This window comes from Salvia splendens, chromosome 10 (assembly GCF_004379255.2).
Source record: "Salvia splendens isolate huo1 chromosome 10, SspV2, whole genome shotgun sequence".
Taxonomy (NCBI): domain Eukaryota; kingdom Viridiplantae; phylum Streptophyta; class Magnoliopsida; order Lamiales; family Lamiaceae; genus Salvia; species Salvia splendens.
The window spans coordinates 9012116-9031765 of NC_056041.1; the positions used below are offsets into that span (position 1 = coordinate 9012116).

At 37.4% G+C, this 19650-nt stretch overlaps 3 protein-coding genes and 1 long non-coding RNA gene across 7 annotated transcripts; 2 read left to right on the forward strand and 2 right to left on the reverse strand.

Annotated features, from left to right (window-relative positions):
* Positions 1 to 121: 121 nt before the first annotated feature.
* On the forward strand, positions 122 to 2678 carry LOC121750812. The gene is made up of 3 exons (XR_006039943.1): positions 122 to 930; positions 1196 to 1228; positions 1511 to 2678. It is a non-coding gene; the product is annotated as an uncharacterized LOC121750812 (long non-coding RNA).
* A 799-nt stretch (positions 2679 to 3477) lies between these two features.
* LOC121752250 (probable protein phosphatase 2C 15) lies at positions 3478 to 6729 on the reverse strand. Its single transcript, XM_042147223.1, has 9 exons — positions 6517 to 6729; positions 5842 to 6361; positions 5375 to 5546; positions 5127 to 5280; positions 4977 to 5040; positions 4759 to 4866; positions 4546 to 4671; positions 4154 to 4383; positions 3478 to 3844 (listed from the first exon to the last, which is right to left on the reverse strand). The coding sequence occupies exons 2-9, from the start codon at positions 6049 to 6051 to the stop codon at positions 3628 to 3630; spliced, it is 1281 nt and encodes a 426-aa protein (XP_042003157.1). The 5' UTR covers positions 6052 to 6361; positions 6517 to 6729; the 3' UTR covers positions 3478 to 3627.
* Positions 6730 to 8263: 1534 nt separating this feature from the next.
* Positions 8264 to 10997, forward strand: LOC121750201 (nicotinamide adenine dinucleotide transporter 1, chloroplastic-like). The gene is made up of 9 exons (XM_042144687.1): positions 8264 to 8717; positions 8827 to 8922; positions 9038 to 9144; positions 9346 to 9394; positions 9543 to 9661; positions 9863 to 9957; positions 10029 to 10117; positions 10235 to 10329; positions 10493 to 10997. The coding sequence occupies exons 1-9, from the start codon at positions 8642 to 8644 to the stop codon at positions 10985 to 10987; spliced, it is 1221 nt and encodes a 406-aa protein (XP_042000621.1). The 5' UTR covers positions 8264 to 8641; the 3' UTR covers positions 10988 to 10997.
* A 4-nt stretch (positions 10998 to 11001) lies between these two features.
* LOC121750199 (LEAF RUST 10 DISEASE-RESISTANCE LOCUS RECEPTOR-LIKE PROTEIN KINASE-like 1.2) lies at positions 11002 to 17802 on the reverse strand. 4 transcript variants are annotated; one of them, XM_042144684.1, is made up of 4 exons: positions 17015 to 17802; positions 12758 to 12790; positions 12420 to 12668; positions 11002 to 12045 (listed from the first exon to the last, which is right to left on the reverse strand). In XM_042144684.1, the coding sequence occupies exons 1-4, from the start codon at positions 17772 to 17774 to the stop codon at positions 11111 to 11113; spliced, it is 1977 nt and encodes a 658-aa protein (XP_042000618.1). In that variant the 5' UTR covers positions 17775 to 17802; the 3' UTR covers positions 11002 to 11110. The 4 variants fall into 4 exon arrangements, with proteins under 4 accessions (XP_042000618.1, XP_042000617.1, XP_042000619.1 ...); XM_042144683.1 differs by having other exon boundaries at positions 12758 to 12793; XM_042144685.1 differs by lacking the exon at positions 17015 to 17802 and adding an exon at positions 12935 to 14361 and having other exon boundaries at positions 12758 to 12793.
* Positions 17803 to 19650: the final 1848 nt, after the last annotated feature.

The window sequence follows — 19650 nt, forward strand, 5'->3', positions numbered from 1 at the left end:
GTTGATACTTTTACGTGTAGCGATGCAGTCTTCAACCAAATATTTCCAAGTCAACTGAATATTTAATAGGGGTTAGATTGAAGTGTTTTTCTTTTTCCTTAGAAAACAGGAGATTAAATATCCTTCCAATAGCCTTTTAGCAAAGTCCATTGAAGTGTTTGATGAGAACAATCGTATTGTGATAGCCAAATCTAGGAAATTTAGATGAGAACACACAACACAATTAGTTGTCTGGATTTCTCTTGCATGGATGCCATCACGCTGTTGCTTTTCTTGCTCCCTTTCCATCTTCATCTCTTCCAAGCTGCTGATTCCACATGCCCACAGTCCTCCGTCTGTGGAAACCACACTCTCAAGTTCCCCTTCACGATAGCAGATAATCCCGGCTGCGGATTGATCACCGTTGATGGCTGTAACTCCGATCCTCCATATCCAGTGATTCATATAGGTGACGGAGATCTTGGTTTTGCTATCTTGAATCATAGTTCAACGTCAAGCAAGATATTTATTCTTGCTCGTCAGCTTGAAGCTCAATTGAAGAACCGCACCTGCTTTGCTATTACGAATCAATCCATACTTCGATCGCCTTCTATTTCATTCTCATTTTCTCCTAATCTCACCTTGTTACCCTGCTTAACTGATCCTACTCATAGATCTAAAGTTGATGACTATTTCGTAACTATAGCAGGATAGATTGTCTCACCCCCGTGTACTATAATATTCCAGCATCCAAGGACAAAACTGTTGCTCCGGAAGGATGTTCATTAGTCCAGCTACCTATGAATTCCAGTGGGAACTCGGATGATTTGTTTAGTATGATAACTGCTAGTTTTACTCTAGAATGGAGTGTTTCTGATAAATGCCGCCGTTGTTTCAATGCGGGAGGCCAGTGTCTTACCGCCAACGATAACAAATTCTCCTGCAGAAAAGGTACGTCTAATGCTGGACTTTATTGGTAGGCTTCAACATCTACTAATTTTAAATTCTTGGAATGAATATATGAATGAAGTGACAAGCATTTTCATTCTACTCCCCCCTCCATTCCATCGTAGCAAGCAAATGAACATAATGGAATTAGAAACCGAATCACATTGCATTGTATCATAAAGTTTATAACGATGTTGAAAGAAGTGGTGAGTTTACTGTTGTTTCACCTAAAATCTCAACGCTAATGTTGAATTTGATTTGTTTGCAGGAGATACGGGACTTCGGAAGAACCTGCTCTTAAGTATGTCCCCTTTCACCATGCGCTGCTAACATATTCTCAAATCTTCAAGCGTTCTCATATTCAATAATACATACTACTAATATATATTCTAGTCATGATGATCAGTAATCAATATTTTCAAATCTGTTTTCAACTTCATCAATGGTAGAATCTCTCTTTCCTTCATACTTGAACTTCAATGTGATCACCGATAAACATATTGTTTTCATTTATAATAGTATCTCTCTTTACTACATTCTTCTCACATTCATCAAAACAAGTGTTTTTTTTTTGTCTCGACAGGTGGTATGGCTGTGGTCGCAGCTACATCCTCTTTCATACTATTTATATTCCTTTTCATTCGGATGAGACGTGCAAAGCAAAAAAAAGGGGCATGATAGAGACATTGAACTCTTTCTCAAGAACAATGGAAATCTTGCCCCGCTGAGATACAAATACTCCAGCATCAAGAAAATGACAAACTCATTCAGTGAAAACCTGGGAAGAGGAGGATTCGGTAGTGTCTACAAAGGGCAGTTTCCGGATGGCCGTCTTATGGCGGTGAAAGTCTTGAATGAATCAAACGGAAATGGGGAAGATTTCATGAACGAGGTTGCCAGTATTAGCATAACTTCCCACGTTAATATTGTTGCGCTTTTGGGATTTTGTTTCGAAGGTTCTAAACGAGCACTCATTTACGATTCATGCTAATGGATCTCTTGAGAAGTTCATTGGCAATAATGCTTCCTCGTCTCAAGAATCTGTGTTAGGATGGGAGAAATTGTTTGAGATCGCTCTTGGGATAGCTCGAGGGCTAGAGTACTTGCACCAAGGGTGCAATACGAGGATTTTGCATTTGGACATCAAGCCTCAGAACATTCTTCTGGATGAGGAAATGAATCCGAGGATTTCAGATTTTGGGCTTGCTAAACTATGTCCTAATAGATCAAGCATAGTCTCTTTGATTGTGGCAAGAGGTACTATAGGCTACATTGCCCCAGAGGTGTTTTCTAGAAACTTTGGAGAAGTCTTTTATAAGTCTGATGTGTATAGTTATGGAATGTTGATTTTGGAAATGGCTGGAGGAAGGAAAACCATTGATCCAAGAGATGCAGATTGTTCGAGTGAGATATACTTCCCAAACTATCTCTACAAGCAGCTAGAGATGAATGCAGAAAGAGACAGTGGTCTTTGTGGAATAATGAATGAAGAAGATGAAAGCCAACATGTGAAGAGAAAGTTGATAATTGTCGGGTTGTGGTGATTCAAACAAACCCTAAGGACCGACCATCGATGACAAAGGTCGTAGAGATGTTGGAAGGGAAAATTGGAACTTTGGAGGTTCCACCTAAGCCTTACCTTTACTCGCCACCAAGATCACCACAAAGCTTTACAACCTTTGAATCTTTATAATATTTTGCTTGAATTTGTATGGAAGTTGTGTAAAATTTTAGTGTAACAATATTGGAATTTTGTCCTCCCACAATTATTTATATCAAACTCTCAATTTGATTCAATATAACGCCGGAATATCACTTGCACAAAGTCGTTAACTGCACAGAGCATAGCATGAGCTTTTTTTGTTATCAAAAGAAAAGGCAAAGGTGAGTCTATTGATCGCGGTTAAGGCGAGTCTATTGCTCAAGAATATTGCATTTTATAGAAATAAGCTGAGCCGATTGCGAGCTATCCGAGCAAATAACATTGGAAAGCTTTATGCCTGTGTGTACACACGCTATCCACAAGTACGTGGAATGTAACGGATGTGTACAGCCCAGTTCGACATGAAATCCAACGTTAGGGCTTTTAATAAAGCAGGAGGGAAGAAATACTCCTACTCCACTTATTAATGTCATTTCAAATTTACAAAGTCAACTAGTGGGTTACACGAGTCAACCAAAAAAGTAATTTACAAGTCAGTCAACTGGTTATTGCCGTGTGGGAGTGGGACATAGACAATGACATAGTTAGGATTTAAGATTAAATAAACCCAGAAAATGTTGCTAATATTATTACTCATGCGATTCAAATTAAACATGAAAATACAAAAAAAAATGGGTCCAGTATTTAATTTGCAGGGCTGTTCCAACTTCCATTTCCTCTCCTAATTTCAGTCGCATTCATCCAACTTTGCATTTATTTTCCATCTTGACAACTTGTTTGCTCTACTAATTTCCATTTGTTGTGATAAATGCACTAAAATGGGAATGAAATCTTTAATTTATTTATCATAAATACTAACCACCACATTTATATGTGAAAGAGTAATATGTTAGCAAAAGAATGCACTCGTTTTTCATCTATTTTAAACAATGAATTAGCTAGACAAGATATATCGATTTTAACATCCAAAATAATCAGCTAAGCAAGAACAAGAAGGATCATCAAAGAATGGTAGCAATTGAACAAGATGAGCTAACCTATACAACTCTAACTCCACTTGGTCTCTTCCCTTCCATGGCATCCTTCTTATTCCGGCAGTCGGTGCACAGGAAAGGACCTTGCCATGGCTTCGAGCTCACTGAGAATATCGAACCAGCATGAACCGAGATTCCCTCATTCGGTGCCAGGTCAGCTTGACAAACAGCACACACAAAAATACCACCAGTCTCTGCAGTCGGCTTGTCATTTCCAAGTCTGCCATTGTTCAAGAAATAAGATCAAGTATTCAAGATTTTATAAAGTTTCACGTATTATTCCCCCTATTTTTATGAGGTCTTCTCATTTCCAAAACGGGAGCGAGCGTGGAAGAAAAATCCCAGTGGAGGCTAAAATTTCTAAATATTGAGTTATTTCGAAAAGAAATTTTTCTTACTATTTGACTTAGTGATGGGGGTTGTTATTCACACATTCGAACAATTTTGAGTTCATTTGATCATCTAATCCTTCAAATACTATTATAAAATATGAACACCGAGCAAGCAAGTTTTTAGGCCATATACTGACCTTTCAGCGAGCATTGCAGATCCTTCTTCGAATAGCTCCTCCACGATACCCACAGCAGACAATTTCTTTGCTTTGTTGGTGGATTTCAAATAATTTTTTGTGAAAAACAAGGCCTTAAGCTTGTTGTATTTCTTGGGCGGGGGAGAAGGTGGCGGCTTGTTGTCTGGAGGAATTATATCAACGACTATGCAACTTGTGTCATCCTTAAGCCCACGCGTCCTCAATGCTTCCTATACAATACCAGTTTGATGCAATGAGATGTTGTAATACCATAAAGGCTGGTTTCCCATCGGTGCAAATCAAGATTTCAGCAACCGTTTTCTATTTTTCATCATATAGCCTAAAGATCATATTTGTGTAAACTAAAGAGGAGGTGGTTATGAGCTCAATACCTTCACCACTAGACGAGCAGCAAGCTCAGCAGGCAATCCACGGCACGATTTTGCAGCCATTTCTGATGACACTGCATCCCAGACACCATCAGAGGCGATTATTAGCCTTCCGCCTGTACTTGATAACTACATGGAAACAAACAAAGTTAGTCATTTCAAAGTGAAACGTGTCTTGCTAAAACAAGAAACTACTAAAAGAGATATTAAAGCTACCTTCACTTGCTTGACATGCGGTATCGGAACAATAAATTCGCCCACATCCATGTCACCAATTGATCGAGAAAGACACAAACCCCCTGGCCAACAGCGAAGAGGGCCGACCTGAAAAAATAATTAAGGCGAGGATTGTCACAACAATGACTATCTTTCCTCAAAAGTCAAACCAAAAACAAGTCTTTCTAGAATACTCGCAGTTCGGACAAGGATCATACCTCAGTTCCACCAAAAATGCTAAGCCGCCCGACTTCACCTCCACTGGCTGTGACACGCTCTCTCCTGCAAGTTTAGAAAGAGAATTGATCTTCAGCAAGAGATTATAGAAAAGTAAACGATGAAGTTAATACTCTAGAAAAAGAACTAACTCCTCTGCGTTTTCTTCAAGTCTGTGATCAACGGTCAAGATGGAGACACCGCCGCCCTGAGCATCTAAAATGCAGCGTGAATCTCCAACAGATGCAACAGTAACTGTCCACCCATCAATAATCACAAATGTTGCTGTAGTTCCTGAAGTCTTTCCTGCAGAGGATACGAGCCTTAGCTTATTATTTATGCAAATAACAAATAAGTCTTCGACAACAAAAAAACAGTTAAAAAGGTTTAGAATCTGTGCCTTTGGCTTGGAATTCCTTGTCTGCTTTCACAAAGCCAGCAACCAAAGCCCTAGGTAAAGCATGTAACCATTCATCGCGTTCAAGTCCACAAGGCATGGCATCTAAGACATAGTTTAACAAATGATCTCTCGAGAATATTGCAGCTCCACTCCCATTATGGCCATCAAAGATCTAGAAATTGATTGAATAAATCCAATTATACAAAGCAAATAATAATATATTAAAAGACCTCTTTCAAGAATCATCAGCCAAACTAAGTTCTTTATTAGGGCAAGTTCTTTCAACGACAAGTCCTTTATTAGGACACGACAAGTTCTTTATTAGGACACGAGTCACGACAAATTAAAGATGGTCGAATCTCTAACATAGAAAATCTACAAAATCAGATTTCCCTAATTAAAAGAAAAGTAAATGACAGAAAACAATCATCATTATGTGAAAATGAGATTGTAAATGGATTACATACTCCGAAAACAGAGAATGATGTTGATGGATTTCCTGCTACTCGCTGGCAATCAGTCTTCATCAAGAAATAATCCTCCCCTTTCCTCGATTGACCTGCATAGCCATATCTCGCAGCGGGCTTCTCTGTTTTCCCATTCCTCAGCTCCCTATTGATCAGTGCAGCTAATGGCACAAGATCATGATGCTCATATGTATGTCCACTCGACCCCATTACTAAATCACACAGCTCTTCCTCTTCTAGCTAGACTAAGCTGCAGACCTTCAAACCTTCTCCAAATCAAAGATATATTTGAATCTCACCAATTCCTACCATCATACCCAACTTCACTTTTCAAGACCCTTCAACATCCCCCCAATCCCAATTCACTTTTTTATCAAAGAAAGGTGAAATTCACACACACCTCACCAAAAGATGACTCACAAAACGCCACGGAAGAGATAAAGACGAATCTCCAACCCCCCACTTCAACAAAATTCAATCTTTTCAGTAGAAAACAAAACCCCCAAGTTCAAAACTTTACCTGCAATCATAAATCGTGAACACAGAAACAGCACTATCAAAATAAGATCCCAAGCCCCAAATAGCTTATTGAATCAAAATAGGACAAGAGAATACAGCAGTGAATTGGAAAGAAAAAATAAAAAGATTCCAACAGAAAGGAAACATGGGATTTACCTCAAAAAAGAAGACTGAGAGTCTTTTAGTGTGTGTACTATGTTTTTTTCTTTAATTTAGCAAATTGAGTATGGCACTATGCACAGATCTGATTGTGACTGGAAAACGAAACAAATCCACTAGAAAATTGAAGGAATAAAGAAAGATGGAAGCAAAATTCACACGGAAATGGGCCAAACGCGGATTGATGACAACGAATGAACTGTATGTGTAAGGCCACCCAAATCATATTTCAACTTTTTAATTAACAGAAATATAAAATTTAAAAAAATAAATAAAAAAGTTAGAAAAACATTCCGCTGGATTAACAAAGATTTTATTGGCAGAAACATATCACAGTATATATCCGACAAGCGGAGGTGACGCAAATTAACTTAAATTTAGGGAAAATATATTAATTCAGTTAATCAATCATTGTTTTCTTATTTTGAAGTCTTGGAATTTTACTTTTTATTCGGAGTTCCTACTTGTTGTTAGTCGTTGAGGTGATGATTATTAATTAGAGGCATCGTTTTAAAAATATAAGCTGAAATAAAACTATTCCATATTTTATAGGTATAAATATTTATATATTAATATATCGAGTAATGTTTAATGGATTCTAAAAATAAAATTCTGATATGCAATTATGCATCATGATTTTCGTTGAAATAATTTAAATATTTGGGTTTCTACTAATAAATTAGTGACTATTAATTTATCCGCGGACAGTGAAATTGGAAAATTATTACTATTTCTAATTTACTCCGCAAAGAAGCCCAAGTTATCTGCACTAATCGGTATTCACGAATATAAAACATCTTTTTTAATATAGTACTACACTAAAATTTTACTTCTCATAAAGCAACTATTCCAAGCCTGAATCTAAAACTTACTATGAACATGGGATGCGTTAAAATGACAACACCTCTTAAAGTAACATCATACCATCATTTCTAGCCAATCATTTGTACACGTGGACGAATAATCAGCTGTCATGTGTCAATCATAAAAAATGCTTAAGGATAAATTTTCTCGGCCAGCAATATCCAATACACTATACAATAATTTTTTTCTGCCAACAATATCCAATACGCTAGACAACAATCTAATACACTATACAACAATTTTTCTCGGTCAGCAATAACATTTATACTATTGCTGTGTAGCGTTTATAATATTGCTGGATACGTGGTGTCACCGTGTCAGTTTAAGAGGTGTTGTCATTTTAACACAAACATGAAGATGAATTTAAACTTAATAACTTAGTTAAAATGCCAAAATTTGTACATTAAAGTTTATGAACATTTACTACTTTCAAAGGATTATTTTCGTCTACAATTTGCATTAAAACTCCATAAAAAACTGGCGACGACAAAATGTACCGTATTCCTTTTTTTTTGGAGAAAGGCTACAAATAGGATTGACGAACTTCATCAAAAGTATGAAAATCCAATCTTTATCAATTTCGATAGTTCTACATTACCTAAAAAAATCACAAATCTAATTTTTCAGTAAATTTTGAGATGATTTATACGAGATTCTATTTACCGCAGTATGTAGCAATATAATTCTACATTAACTACAAATAAATCACAAATCTAGCATTTTTAGTAAATTTTTATTTATACGAGATTTTATAATCCACACTATGTAGCAAGATAGTTCTATACTATTATCTACAAAAAATTCTAAATTACTTACAAATTTTTTTAGAACAAATCTAGCATTTTTTTAGTAAACTTTGCTATCATTTTTACGAGATTCTATATTCTGCACTAGGAAAAAAAAAGAAAAGAAATAATGATGCCATCCATCGAAATTCGAAAATGTAGACGCAAATCTGGTTTGTTTCCCTAAAATTTTTGCAACTCTGTGGTGATTATTAGCATCAACGGATCCAATCCCGGTTCGCGTTAAACCAACAGCAGAAGAAAAACCTTAGAAATTGCATTCACTTAAAACCCGCTCTATTTTGGTCAGAACACAGACCAATTTCATTCAACTGGAGTGTCACTGTCAACCACTCCCAAATTCAGCATACATCGACATGTATGCATATTTGTAGCTAAAGTTGGAATTTCATGAAGATTTGTTGAATACTACTCCTTGTCTCAATTTTTGTTTGAGGGATCGTTGGAGCAAAATGGTCGCCGCCGCGCCGTGTGACCACCGGAGCGCCAAAGAGCTAATCTTCGACGCCGGCGCCGGTGCCTCTGCAGGTAATTGTTTCAGTAACTCACAGTAGCTGCTATTCGCCTCTGTGTTCTTTTGTAATCTGGTGATGATTGTCGGATTTGGTGTCAATTGTTTTGCTTGGATGAGTTTTAGGTGCAATTGCAGCTACATTCGTGTGCCCCTTGGACGTGATAAAGACGAGGTTTTCTGTATTTGGTCTCCCTAAAATGCAGCCTTCTGGTCGTAATGGTATTAATTTCTTCCAAGTCTTGTCAATTTTAGATTTTGTTTAAAAAGGTAGGATCCACTTTGCTTGATTAAGCCTATGTTATGTGTTTTTTTTTTGTGTGTGTGGTGAAATTAGGTAGTGTGATTATTGTGAGCCTGCAAGATATTGTTCGACAGGAAGGTTTGAGAGGACTTTACCGCGGCCTTACGCCAACTTTGACAGCATTGCTTCCAAATTGGGCTGTGAGTGTTGTCTTTCGATCATTTGAACTTCGCCTGTTAGTCTTTGTTGCATCTGTTTAACAATGATGTTAATTTGATGGATTTGTAGTTGCTCTTATGACTAGTATAAAGCATGGAGTGGCTTAATAGCTATTTTTACTAACTTTTATCATCAAGGCAAATTTTATTAGCTTCCAGATGTTTCTACTGACCATCTTGCAGGTATACTTCACGGTTTATGAACATCTCAAGGAGCTACTACATACATATGGTAGGTCTCATTCATATAACACCAGAAATTGCTGAATGTTATTGATGATGTTCATTTGTCTCTGGTTCTGGTCCACTAGAGTCTAGAAGTGGAATGTAAACTATTCTGTATATTAGAAAAATCTTACTTATATTTTGCAACAATACAGAGGGAAGCAACAAGAGTGACCAGCTTTCAATTGGTTCAAACATGGTAGCTGCTGTGGGAGCAGGTGCTGCAACTTCTGTTGCAACAAATCCTTTGTGGGTTGTTAAGACACGAATTCAAGTAGGTTGGGATGTTTTTTTTGTTATGCTTTATAGTTGGGGGGAGACAATATTGGTACATGTATCTGATAAGTTTTTATTCGGCATTTCTAATGGGGTCTAATTTGAGTATATAGTAAATCTTGTATATTGGCTTATGGACTTGTCTATTCATCTAGTCTAGGTTCTCTTGAAACTAATTTGGATTATGTTTTGTTCTTAGACGCAAGGACTTAGGCCAGGTGTAGTTCCTTACAAGAATATATCTTCGGCTTTGAGTCGAATTGCCCATGAAGATGGAATCCGGGGGTGGTACAGGTCAGTTCCTGGTCAATCACATTGTATTGCTTTATCATAACTTGGCATTTAATTCTTTTTTTGTTGTACAGCGGTCTTCTACCTTCGTTGGCTGGAGTGAGTCACGTAGCTATCCAGTTCCCTGCATATGAAAGAACAAAATTCTACTTGGCTAAACGAGGTACAATGGCATGGTTCGTGTTACTATACATCACTAGGGCTGAGCTTTCTTGTTAGATGTTAGGGAATAATATAACTGAAATAATATTCGTTATCTTATTGTCTCTTTATTTGGAAGGTAATAAAAGAGCTAACGAGCTCAACCCCGGGGAACTTGCAATTGCCTCATCATCTTCAAAGGTTGTCGCCTCTTTATCAACTTATCCTCATGAGGTATGATTTCCTTCCATTGCCTCCTCAACAATACACATTTATCTTTGTCAAAAGTGTAACAAATCACTTACTCCATATTTTTAGAAACTTGGATTCGACCATGGCCACTAGATCATGGCATTTGCTGATTCATTTAATGTATACTCCAACGCACTGTTAGTAGGTTATCCGCTCAAAACTGCAAGAGCAAGGTCAAGTACAGGACTCTCAGCCAAAGTATTCTGGCGTCATTGATTGCATCAAGAAAGTCTTCAGACAAGAAGGTCTACCAGGGTTCTATCGTGGCTGTGGTACAAATCTCCTACGAACAATTCCATCTGTTGTGATTACATTTACCAGTTACGAAATGATACATAGATTTTTGCTGCAACTATCTCCTCCAAACCCGAAACCTGATTCTGGCACCAAGTCTCAGAAGGGATCGACAAGCCCAGGAGAAAACATCGCTCTAGACCAATCTCTATCTAATGATAGAACTCATCTCATTCCTTTGGATAATACTGATCATGAGCTCACTGCTCACACCCATTTTGCTGTCAATAAGAAGCCACTGCAAGTTTCTCTTGTTGTATGTATATGTTGTTTTTCAAGCTTTAACCATTGTTGGATGTATTTAACAAGTCGGTTTTGTTTGCAATGTTTCAGAAATCCCAAGTAATTTGAATAAAGCTCTTTCACGATATTCACATTCCCGCTGCCAATTGAATAAAATAGATGACAAAAATATGCATAAAACAAACAAAGAATGCACAGCATATATATACACACTAACATACAGATATCAGCAAACAGAACTCGCCGTAGTTGAGTCACTACTAATCCACGTATCCGTCACCGCCGTGGGCGACTGCTGATAAATCCCACTCTTCAACAGCACCACGTCGTCCATCTCCGGCGATGGCGGTATCTTACCTTTGATGTCGCAATCCCGACCGCTCTGAATATCGTGCAGGAACGCCACCACCTCCTCCATCGACGGCCTCATATCCTTATCCAGCTGCAGGCACTGAAACGCCAGCTCCGCCACAGACGTCGTCATCCTCGTCACCTCCGCGTCGGAGTTGTAACCCGTGGCTGAATCAATTAATTCGTCGAACGCACATTTCTGGATCTTGTTCACGGCCAGGCTCGCCAGGTTGATCTCGTGCTTATGCCGGCTTATGTCCACGGCCGGCATGGACGAGATCAGCTCAATCAGCACCACTCCAAAGCTGTACACATCGCTCTTATCCGTAAGTTGGTAGCACTGGTGGTACTCCGGGTCCACGTAACCCGGGGTGCCCTGGGGCGCCGTGGAGATGTGGGTCATGTCCATCGGAAAGAGCCTCGAGAGCCCGAAATCGGCCACCTTTACGGAGAAATTGCTGTCCAGCAAGATGTTGTTGGTCTTGACGTCGCGGTGGATGATGTCGGACTTGTGAAGGTAGGCGAGTGCGCTGGCCGTCTCTCGAGCAATGCTCATCCGCATGGGCCATGTTAAGGGCACCGAGCTGGCACGCTCACCGTGGAGGTGCTCGGCCACGGTGCCGTTGGGGATGTACTCGTATACGAGGAGGAGGTTGCGGCTGCGACGCGAGGTGCATCCGTAGAGGGAAACGAGGTTGGGGTGGCGGAGATTGGTGAGGATCTTTATCTCGTTCAGGAATTGCTCCTCTCGTCTGTAGTTGTTCTCGTATAGGCGCTTGATCGCCACTTCCCGGCCGTCGCGGAGTTTGCCTGCCACGGTGAACCAGTGTTGCAAGAAAATAAAGTAAAGAAGTAAAGAGATAATAAATGTGTTGGTTTTTTTTAAAAAAATGGGTCACTTATTGTTGAACAAGGAGAAAAATATTACTCTCTCGGTTCCACCTAAGATCAAACACTTTCTTTTTTCATTTTTCCCCGAATAAGATGACATTTTTGAAAACAATAAACCACTTTATCTCTCCGATTAATACATTCAACCACTTTTTCTCTCTTCAATTGAAATATCCAACTCCATTTATCTCTGTTTAATACTTATACTCCAATTAAACATATTAAACCACTCCTAAAATCTCGTGCTGACAAAGAAATGTGTCATTTACCACATTTTTAAGTTGGAATATTACCATAATAGACGGTGCCAAAGCCTCCGTCGCCGAGTTCTTTGGAAGGGTCGAAGTTGTCGGCAGCCTCAACGAGCTCGGTGTAGGAGAAGATGGGAATGTCGAAGCTGAAGCTTCCATCTTCGATGTTCAATTTCGAGGATGGGTCATAAGATAGGTTTCTTGAAAGAAGGTAGGCTTCGCTCATCTTTTTCTTTCGTTGCCAAATTATAAATATAATGCAGGCTACCAAGAGAGCAAATCCAGGTATCACTGATTATCATAAATCAAGAAGAATGTGAGTTGCATATATTACCGAATTTCAACGCTTCTAATCAATGCGTGTGAGAAAATCAGCTTACATGTAGCTAACAATATCGTCTTCAACTGATTGCCTGCTTCAGAATTCGAACAAAGAAATTACCATTTTCAGTAGTTAGATTTAGGCCAAAATACTGATGCAAACAACACAACTAGGCATAATTTTGGACATATAGAGCACAAAGATACCAAAACATCCAGACACAAACAAATGATACCTGATCTTTTGCAGTAGAATCTGCTATTGTTGGCAGTAAGACACTGGCCTCCCACATGGAAACAACTAAGGCATTCATCAGAAACATTCCATTCTAGAGTAAAATTAGCAGCTATCATACTGAACAAATCATCCAAGTTTCGACTGGAGTTCGTACTCATAGGTAGCTGAACTAATGAACATCCATCCGGAGCAACAGTTTGCTCCGGAGGAGAATCATTGGATCCCGGGATTTTATAGTACACGGTGTTGAGACAATCTATCTTCCTATAATTATCATTATCCTCTTCAAATATAGATTTAGCGGAAGATTCGTTGAAGCAGGGGAACAAGGTGATGTTAGGAGAGAATGAGAGTGAAATAGAAGGCGATCGAAGCATGGATTGATTCATAAAAGCAAAGCAGCTGCGGTTCTTCAATTGAGCATCAAGCTGATAATCAAGAATCGACATTTTATTTGGCTCTGATAAATTATACTTCAAAATAGAAAAACCAAGATTTCCACCACCAAAATGAATCATTGGATATGGAGGATTGGAACCACAGCCAACAACGGTGATCAATCCGCAGCCGGGATCATTAGCTTTTGTAAATGGGAACGTGAGATTGTAGTTTCCACATTCGAAGGATTGTGGGCATGTGGAATCAGCAGCTTTGAAGAGATGAAGATGGAAAGGGAGCAAGAAAAGCAACAACGGGAAGACAGCCATGTAACCGAAATGAAGGTTAATTTGTGAGAGAAATCGAAACAAGTTGTGTTCTGATCTACTTTTGATTGTGATTGTGACAATTCAATTTTCTCGGTTGTTCTGATCAAACACGGCGAAGAAATTTTGTAGGAGACTTTTTTTAAAATTCTAACAAAAGTAAATTATTCAAATAGTGGTTGTTGAAATAGTGTTGGTGAGAAGTTTCCTAAATCCTACTCTCCGCACTATATAGTTGACTAGCCAGGGTGTATGGGCGCCGTTTTGGTGCTGACTTCTTGCCATTTCAAGATTAAAATTTGTTCCCTGTTAATCTCAACCAATCACAAAGCAGGCCCTATACTTCTTACTGCACCTCAATTTCAAGTAAACCTTCCCTAAATATGTATACCAAGAAAATAAAAAATCAAATGTAAAAAATATCTAATAAGATATTAGAGGCATTTGGATGTGAATTCTAATTTCGCATAAAATTTCTCCATAAATTCTTAATTTTAATTTTAATTTTTTTTTGCCATCACTAAAGATTTTGGCACATGACTTCTCCTTATCGCTCTTCCACCTTTCTTTTTTTTAAGTACAAACTAATAATTTAATAATAAAATTATTTAATTTTGCATAATATGACGTTATTTTGTTGCATATAATGTGATTTAGTTTTGATTTACATCTAATAGTGTGAAGTAAAAAAGTAATCAAATTATATTAGCACTAAAATTAGTTACAAAATCAGAATAAATCAATAATTAGGAATTTACAGCCAGATTTAAAAATTGAGATGCTAATACCAAATTTGACGTTCGGAATTTACAAGCAAAGTACTAGTACTTGATACTATAATATTAATAATAGTACTTGCCTAGCAATTGTAAATGTTTTTATTTTTGTGCTAATACGGTCAGGAAGAAGACTTGGTTGTAGAAAACGAAGAAATTTTGTATCTAAGTTTGACTCTTCCTTGGTGAAATTTGCACCTTAGAAAACCTCTACTCGGCAAATTCAAATAATTAACACATTAAGTAAATCTATGAAAATAAACAAAGATCAGAACACAAGTTGTCTCACAACTTAACCTTCATTTCTCTCGTGGGATTGGTTTCTCCTTGTCAAAGGAAAAAACGATAGTACCTCTTCTACAGATGAATTAATTCATTCATTCCTGCTGTTGTGCAGCCACTAATGGAAACATTTAAACAAGCTTCGGAAACATAATAAGATCAAAAGGTTGGTTGTCATCTCCTTTATAGAATGTCTAGGTAGTTGAACCACCCCCACAATTTGCAGCAATGCCCTTATTGGGTATTTCGATTTAGGCCCGCATCAGAAGCCGAGATAATCCTTGAAATAATTTTGGGTATTTCGATCAAGAGATAGATTGGAGGAAATGGAGTAGGTGAGATTCGAGGGGATTGAAAATGAGACAGAAGGAGATTTGTGGAAGAAAGTAATGTGATGTAAGAGTGTGTAAAGATGAGGGTCGGGTCCAAGAGTGTATTTCCGGAATCATTGCAATCTTCAACTTTGATTTGGAAGGAATCTAGGCATTTGGAAGCAGCTAAAATGATGGTAGAATAACACTATATATATATATATATATATATATATATATATATATATATATATATATAGTGGAATTTTCATTTGATCAATTCGTTTGACTTGGAATGTCTTTTTTTGCGGAAAACTTGGATTTTAAATAACATATGCCCCAAATTAACTACTTTTGGTTTATTGATTTTCCTAACTACAAGCCTAGTGTTGTTTTTAAATTTAAAAATAAGCAATTACACTAACAAAACTTACCTTTTGTGCTAAAACACTTGATAGGTAGTCGAGTTATGAAACAATCTCGAGGAATAGGCAGAGCATGATCCTGATGAGTTGCAGGGAGACGATAGAGATATTCCAGTGTAAGCTGCGATAGCTTTGGAAATGATGATGATGATGATGATGATGATGGAGAGTTTCTAGAGGGGTAGGATTTTGGGCATTTGGAATGTGTTTTGAGTATTAGAAGAACAAGGCTATAGACTTGTGTTGGTTTCTTAACGTGAGGGCTGTGTTAAATATTGATATGTCGAATCCTTCAAGTCATTAATTGGCTCCATCTATCACGCTAGACTTGGTCTTCTTTCTAATATAGATTAGATATAAGTTCCTCTTTTACACTTGAGTTGACACCCTGCACATCCATTTCTTGTCTTGTCCCAAGCTCGTCCAAAGGGAACGAAAAGGATCATCAACAACTTTAATTTTTTTTTTCCAGTTGGAGTTTGTTTCACATAATAAAAAATCTAGGAAGCTCCAGGGTTGGATGAATGGGAAGATGTTCATTCCTGCGGAGGGCTTTGGTGCAGCAATGGGAAGGGATTGGCAGCAATGCAAAGGGGGATGTGAAAGTTGGTTAGGCTACAAGGAAGAGAAAGAGGGCTTAGGTTTCACTGATGAATATCCGAGCCACACGAAAACAGCAGATCATTAACACCAATGCTAATCAATTCAGAGTTGGAAGTGAAGGAATTAAAGTTGAAGGCAAGGAGTATAACACATCTTTGCCATCAACAGCCACTCTAGTTTTGGTTAATCAAGACATTGACTCCATCCATCAAGCTACTTGACTTCGAATATGTCTTTTCCTAGAAGCTACTTGCAAAATACCCCTACCAACTTTCCTAACTTTCTTCTAGTATGTGCAACACTTTGAATTGGTCATTGTAAGAAGTACAAGTTCCCTCTTTCACAATTTAGAGCATTAACACAACAACTTCCCTCTTCTATACTTCAGTGGCACTAACACAGCTCCTGTCATACGTTAAAATATGACAATCAGGAAAAGTCAGATTTTAGGAACTCTCTGAGTAATTTCTAATTCGCGCTCGTCTTCACACTTCACACTACTTAATACTCTTATCTTTTCTATTATGCATGCTATTTAAGGACTCATATTTTCTACCCTTAATTCAAACATTATTTACCTATAAAGTTGGCTTTTCCCTTAGCTCATGGCAACTTGGGTTGAATATTTGTTCAAGTCGGCCAGAATCTTTCCACGTAGTAAACAAAACCATTAGATGTGAATGAAATTGATGCGATTAAAATTTTCCATTTTATAATAATAATTCACAATATATTTTGGGCCGCCATATTGGACTATGCTGGGCCATGTATTTTTAGGCCCAGTATAATTTCTGGGACGGACACTGGTTAGCAGGAATTCTCCCTATGCACTAGTGGATTTAATCCAAGAAATTAGGCAGCAAACGATAGAGAGAGCCACATTGTATTCAAGAACTAATCAAGCAAAAAAATCGCTCAGAAATGAAGAAAAAAATCACAAATCAAAGACTAACTAAAAAAGAAGAAAAAAATCTTACTTGGCTTGCAGCTCCTAGAATGGGGGCGGTCGGGGCAGAAACACCTAAAATGGAAAGAAGTCTCATTAAAACCGCAGCGGCCGCCGCTCTCTTTGCACTCATTACAATCACTAGCCGTCCAATTCATCACAAATCCACTCCTCAAAACCGCCGCAACATCACCCACAACTTCATCCTCTCTCCCATCCCCATACAACCCCACACGTGCGACCACGTTCTCTTCGCACGTGAGCAACGCTCTCCCCAAATTCCCATTGCCGCCATACATCGCCAAACCAGAACTATTGCAGCCAATCTCGTACCGACGCAGCTCATTGCTCACGTTTTTGCACTCGAAAAGCAAATAGAGATTTTCGCCGCCGACGTAATTGAATTTACCGGCGGGGAGAGTCGTGTTTCTGATTAATATCTCAGACTCAGAGCAATTGTTGATCTCGTTTGACGATGACAAAAATAACGCTGCGGCGTTGAACACGTGTACAGATCGGTTTTGGTAAAAAATGTCTTCAATTATATACTCATTTTCCGACAACCGAAGTAGTGGAGATCGGTTTGTGCAATTGATCTCGAATCCTGGGTAACCGCAGTAGGATGGCTGAGATGATCGGAGGAAAAATGGGAAGCTTATGTTGGGACCTTTGCCGCAATTTGTCGGGGCGCAGGCTTCGTATCGGTAGTCTGCGCCGCGGCAGATTTTGGATGAGATGAGAAGAAGAATGAATATGAAAAGAGAGAAAGTGCGAAGGTTGTCTTTTTTCATCTCAATTCTCTAATTTCTAGATGAATATGAAGTTTTGGTGTCAGTGTCTGCCTTAAATGTTAGACTCACTATTCAGGATTTTTTTTTTAAATAAACAAAATATTGGATATCAAATTATTGAGATGCATGATATTGACCAATCTCATATCAGAGTCTCAGACCTTTTTGGAAACCGTGTTGAATCGGGTAGTTCAATATTTAAAATCTTGGATTTGGATAAATTGGAGATTTTATTTTTTTTAGTCGTAAAATAAATAGGGTGTTTATGAACATTTTTTTGGAGATGAGATGTTAATTTTGAATATAAATAGGTAGTTACTTTATGAAAATTTTGAGGCTGGAATGAATGGGATATGAGAGCTGGCTAGGTCCATGAATATCGTCAAGTTGTCGACTGTGAATAAAGTTGGTTTTGGAATTTAATAAGATATTTGACTTTTATACTATTTTACTTTTTGGATTTTCTTATTGAAAGTAGGTCATATTAATCGGGACTTTGACGATTTGATTCCATCTTTTATTCTGTTTTTTTTAACAAACTACTATATCAATTACGCGATTTGCAGATTAATGAAAAATTAGAGAATATATAGGGATTAAACAAATTGTAGTATCCGCATCTAATCCATATGCAAATAAAACAAGTAACAACTGCCCCCATTAATTATGGAAAATATTGGAGAGGATCAGTGTTTCAAAAATATATTGTGTGTTAGTTCACTTAATAATTATAAGGAGTTGATGGGATTACATAAATCTTTTATGAGTGGCAACTAGGCCATCTTGATTACAGAGAATTCTTAAATTATTTCAGTTTATTTTGCAAAATAAATGATGAGCTGAAATCTCGATCCACTTATTAAATTAAGCAATTCCACTACACATTTCGACACGATGACTGTCGAATATAGAGTTTTATAGCAAAATTTATAATAAATTCTGTGTCGCACTAAAAATATACTTAGGTGGTGTTCGGTTTGCAAGACTAAATAGTACCAAGATATAATCCAGGATAAACCATGACTCAATCTTAAACTAAAAAAAGATGTTTGGTTGGAATGTCAATTTTAATCCTCCTTAAAGCATGTTTGGTTTGAAATATTATATAGTACCAAGATAATGTATATTTACTATGATACCCTTCTAATACTTCTCCCACTTATTGAGTCTAATATTTTACGTTCCTGTATGAATTTGCTCCAAATAAGCAGAAATATGTTAAATTCCATTTTCAAGTAATGAAATGGCAAGGACGTTATTATTTTTATGTTTCAATATTAAATTTTCAAAACTTCAAATACAAATTTCTATGATTGTATCAAATCCATAATTATTCTTGCACTTCAATAATAGAAGTCTTATTATAACTGTCATTTTTTAAAAATTAGGCATATTGCATAATATATTAATATATGATAAAAATACATATTTTTATAAAATATTATAAGAAAATTATGACCATACCGATTCACAAATATTATAGGAAATAGGTTTGATGATCACATTCCACCTATTGACAAAATTAAATAAAAAATTACAAATCAATAACTACATTGCACAGACTATTGACAAAATTAAATAAAAACACCAATTTTAAATAATGGAAAATGGAAAAAGTTACAAATAAAAATGAAATCGAAGAAAGACAATTGACAACTTTTTTTTCCAGTCCTTCCCTCCCTCTCTCCCTCTTCCTGTAAATCCTTCCCTCCCTCTCTCCCTCTTCCTGTAAACTATCTCTAACAAATTCAAACACATTATTACCCAAAACAGCAAACAAAAATTGAAGTTTACCACAAAGAAATTCAATCAAATTACAAAGTATATGAGCATATGAAATATCAAAAGTTGCCAATATCATCAAGTCATATCTAGC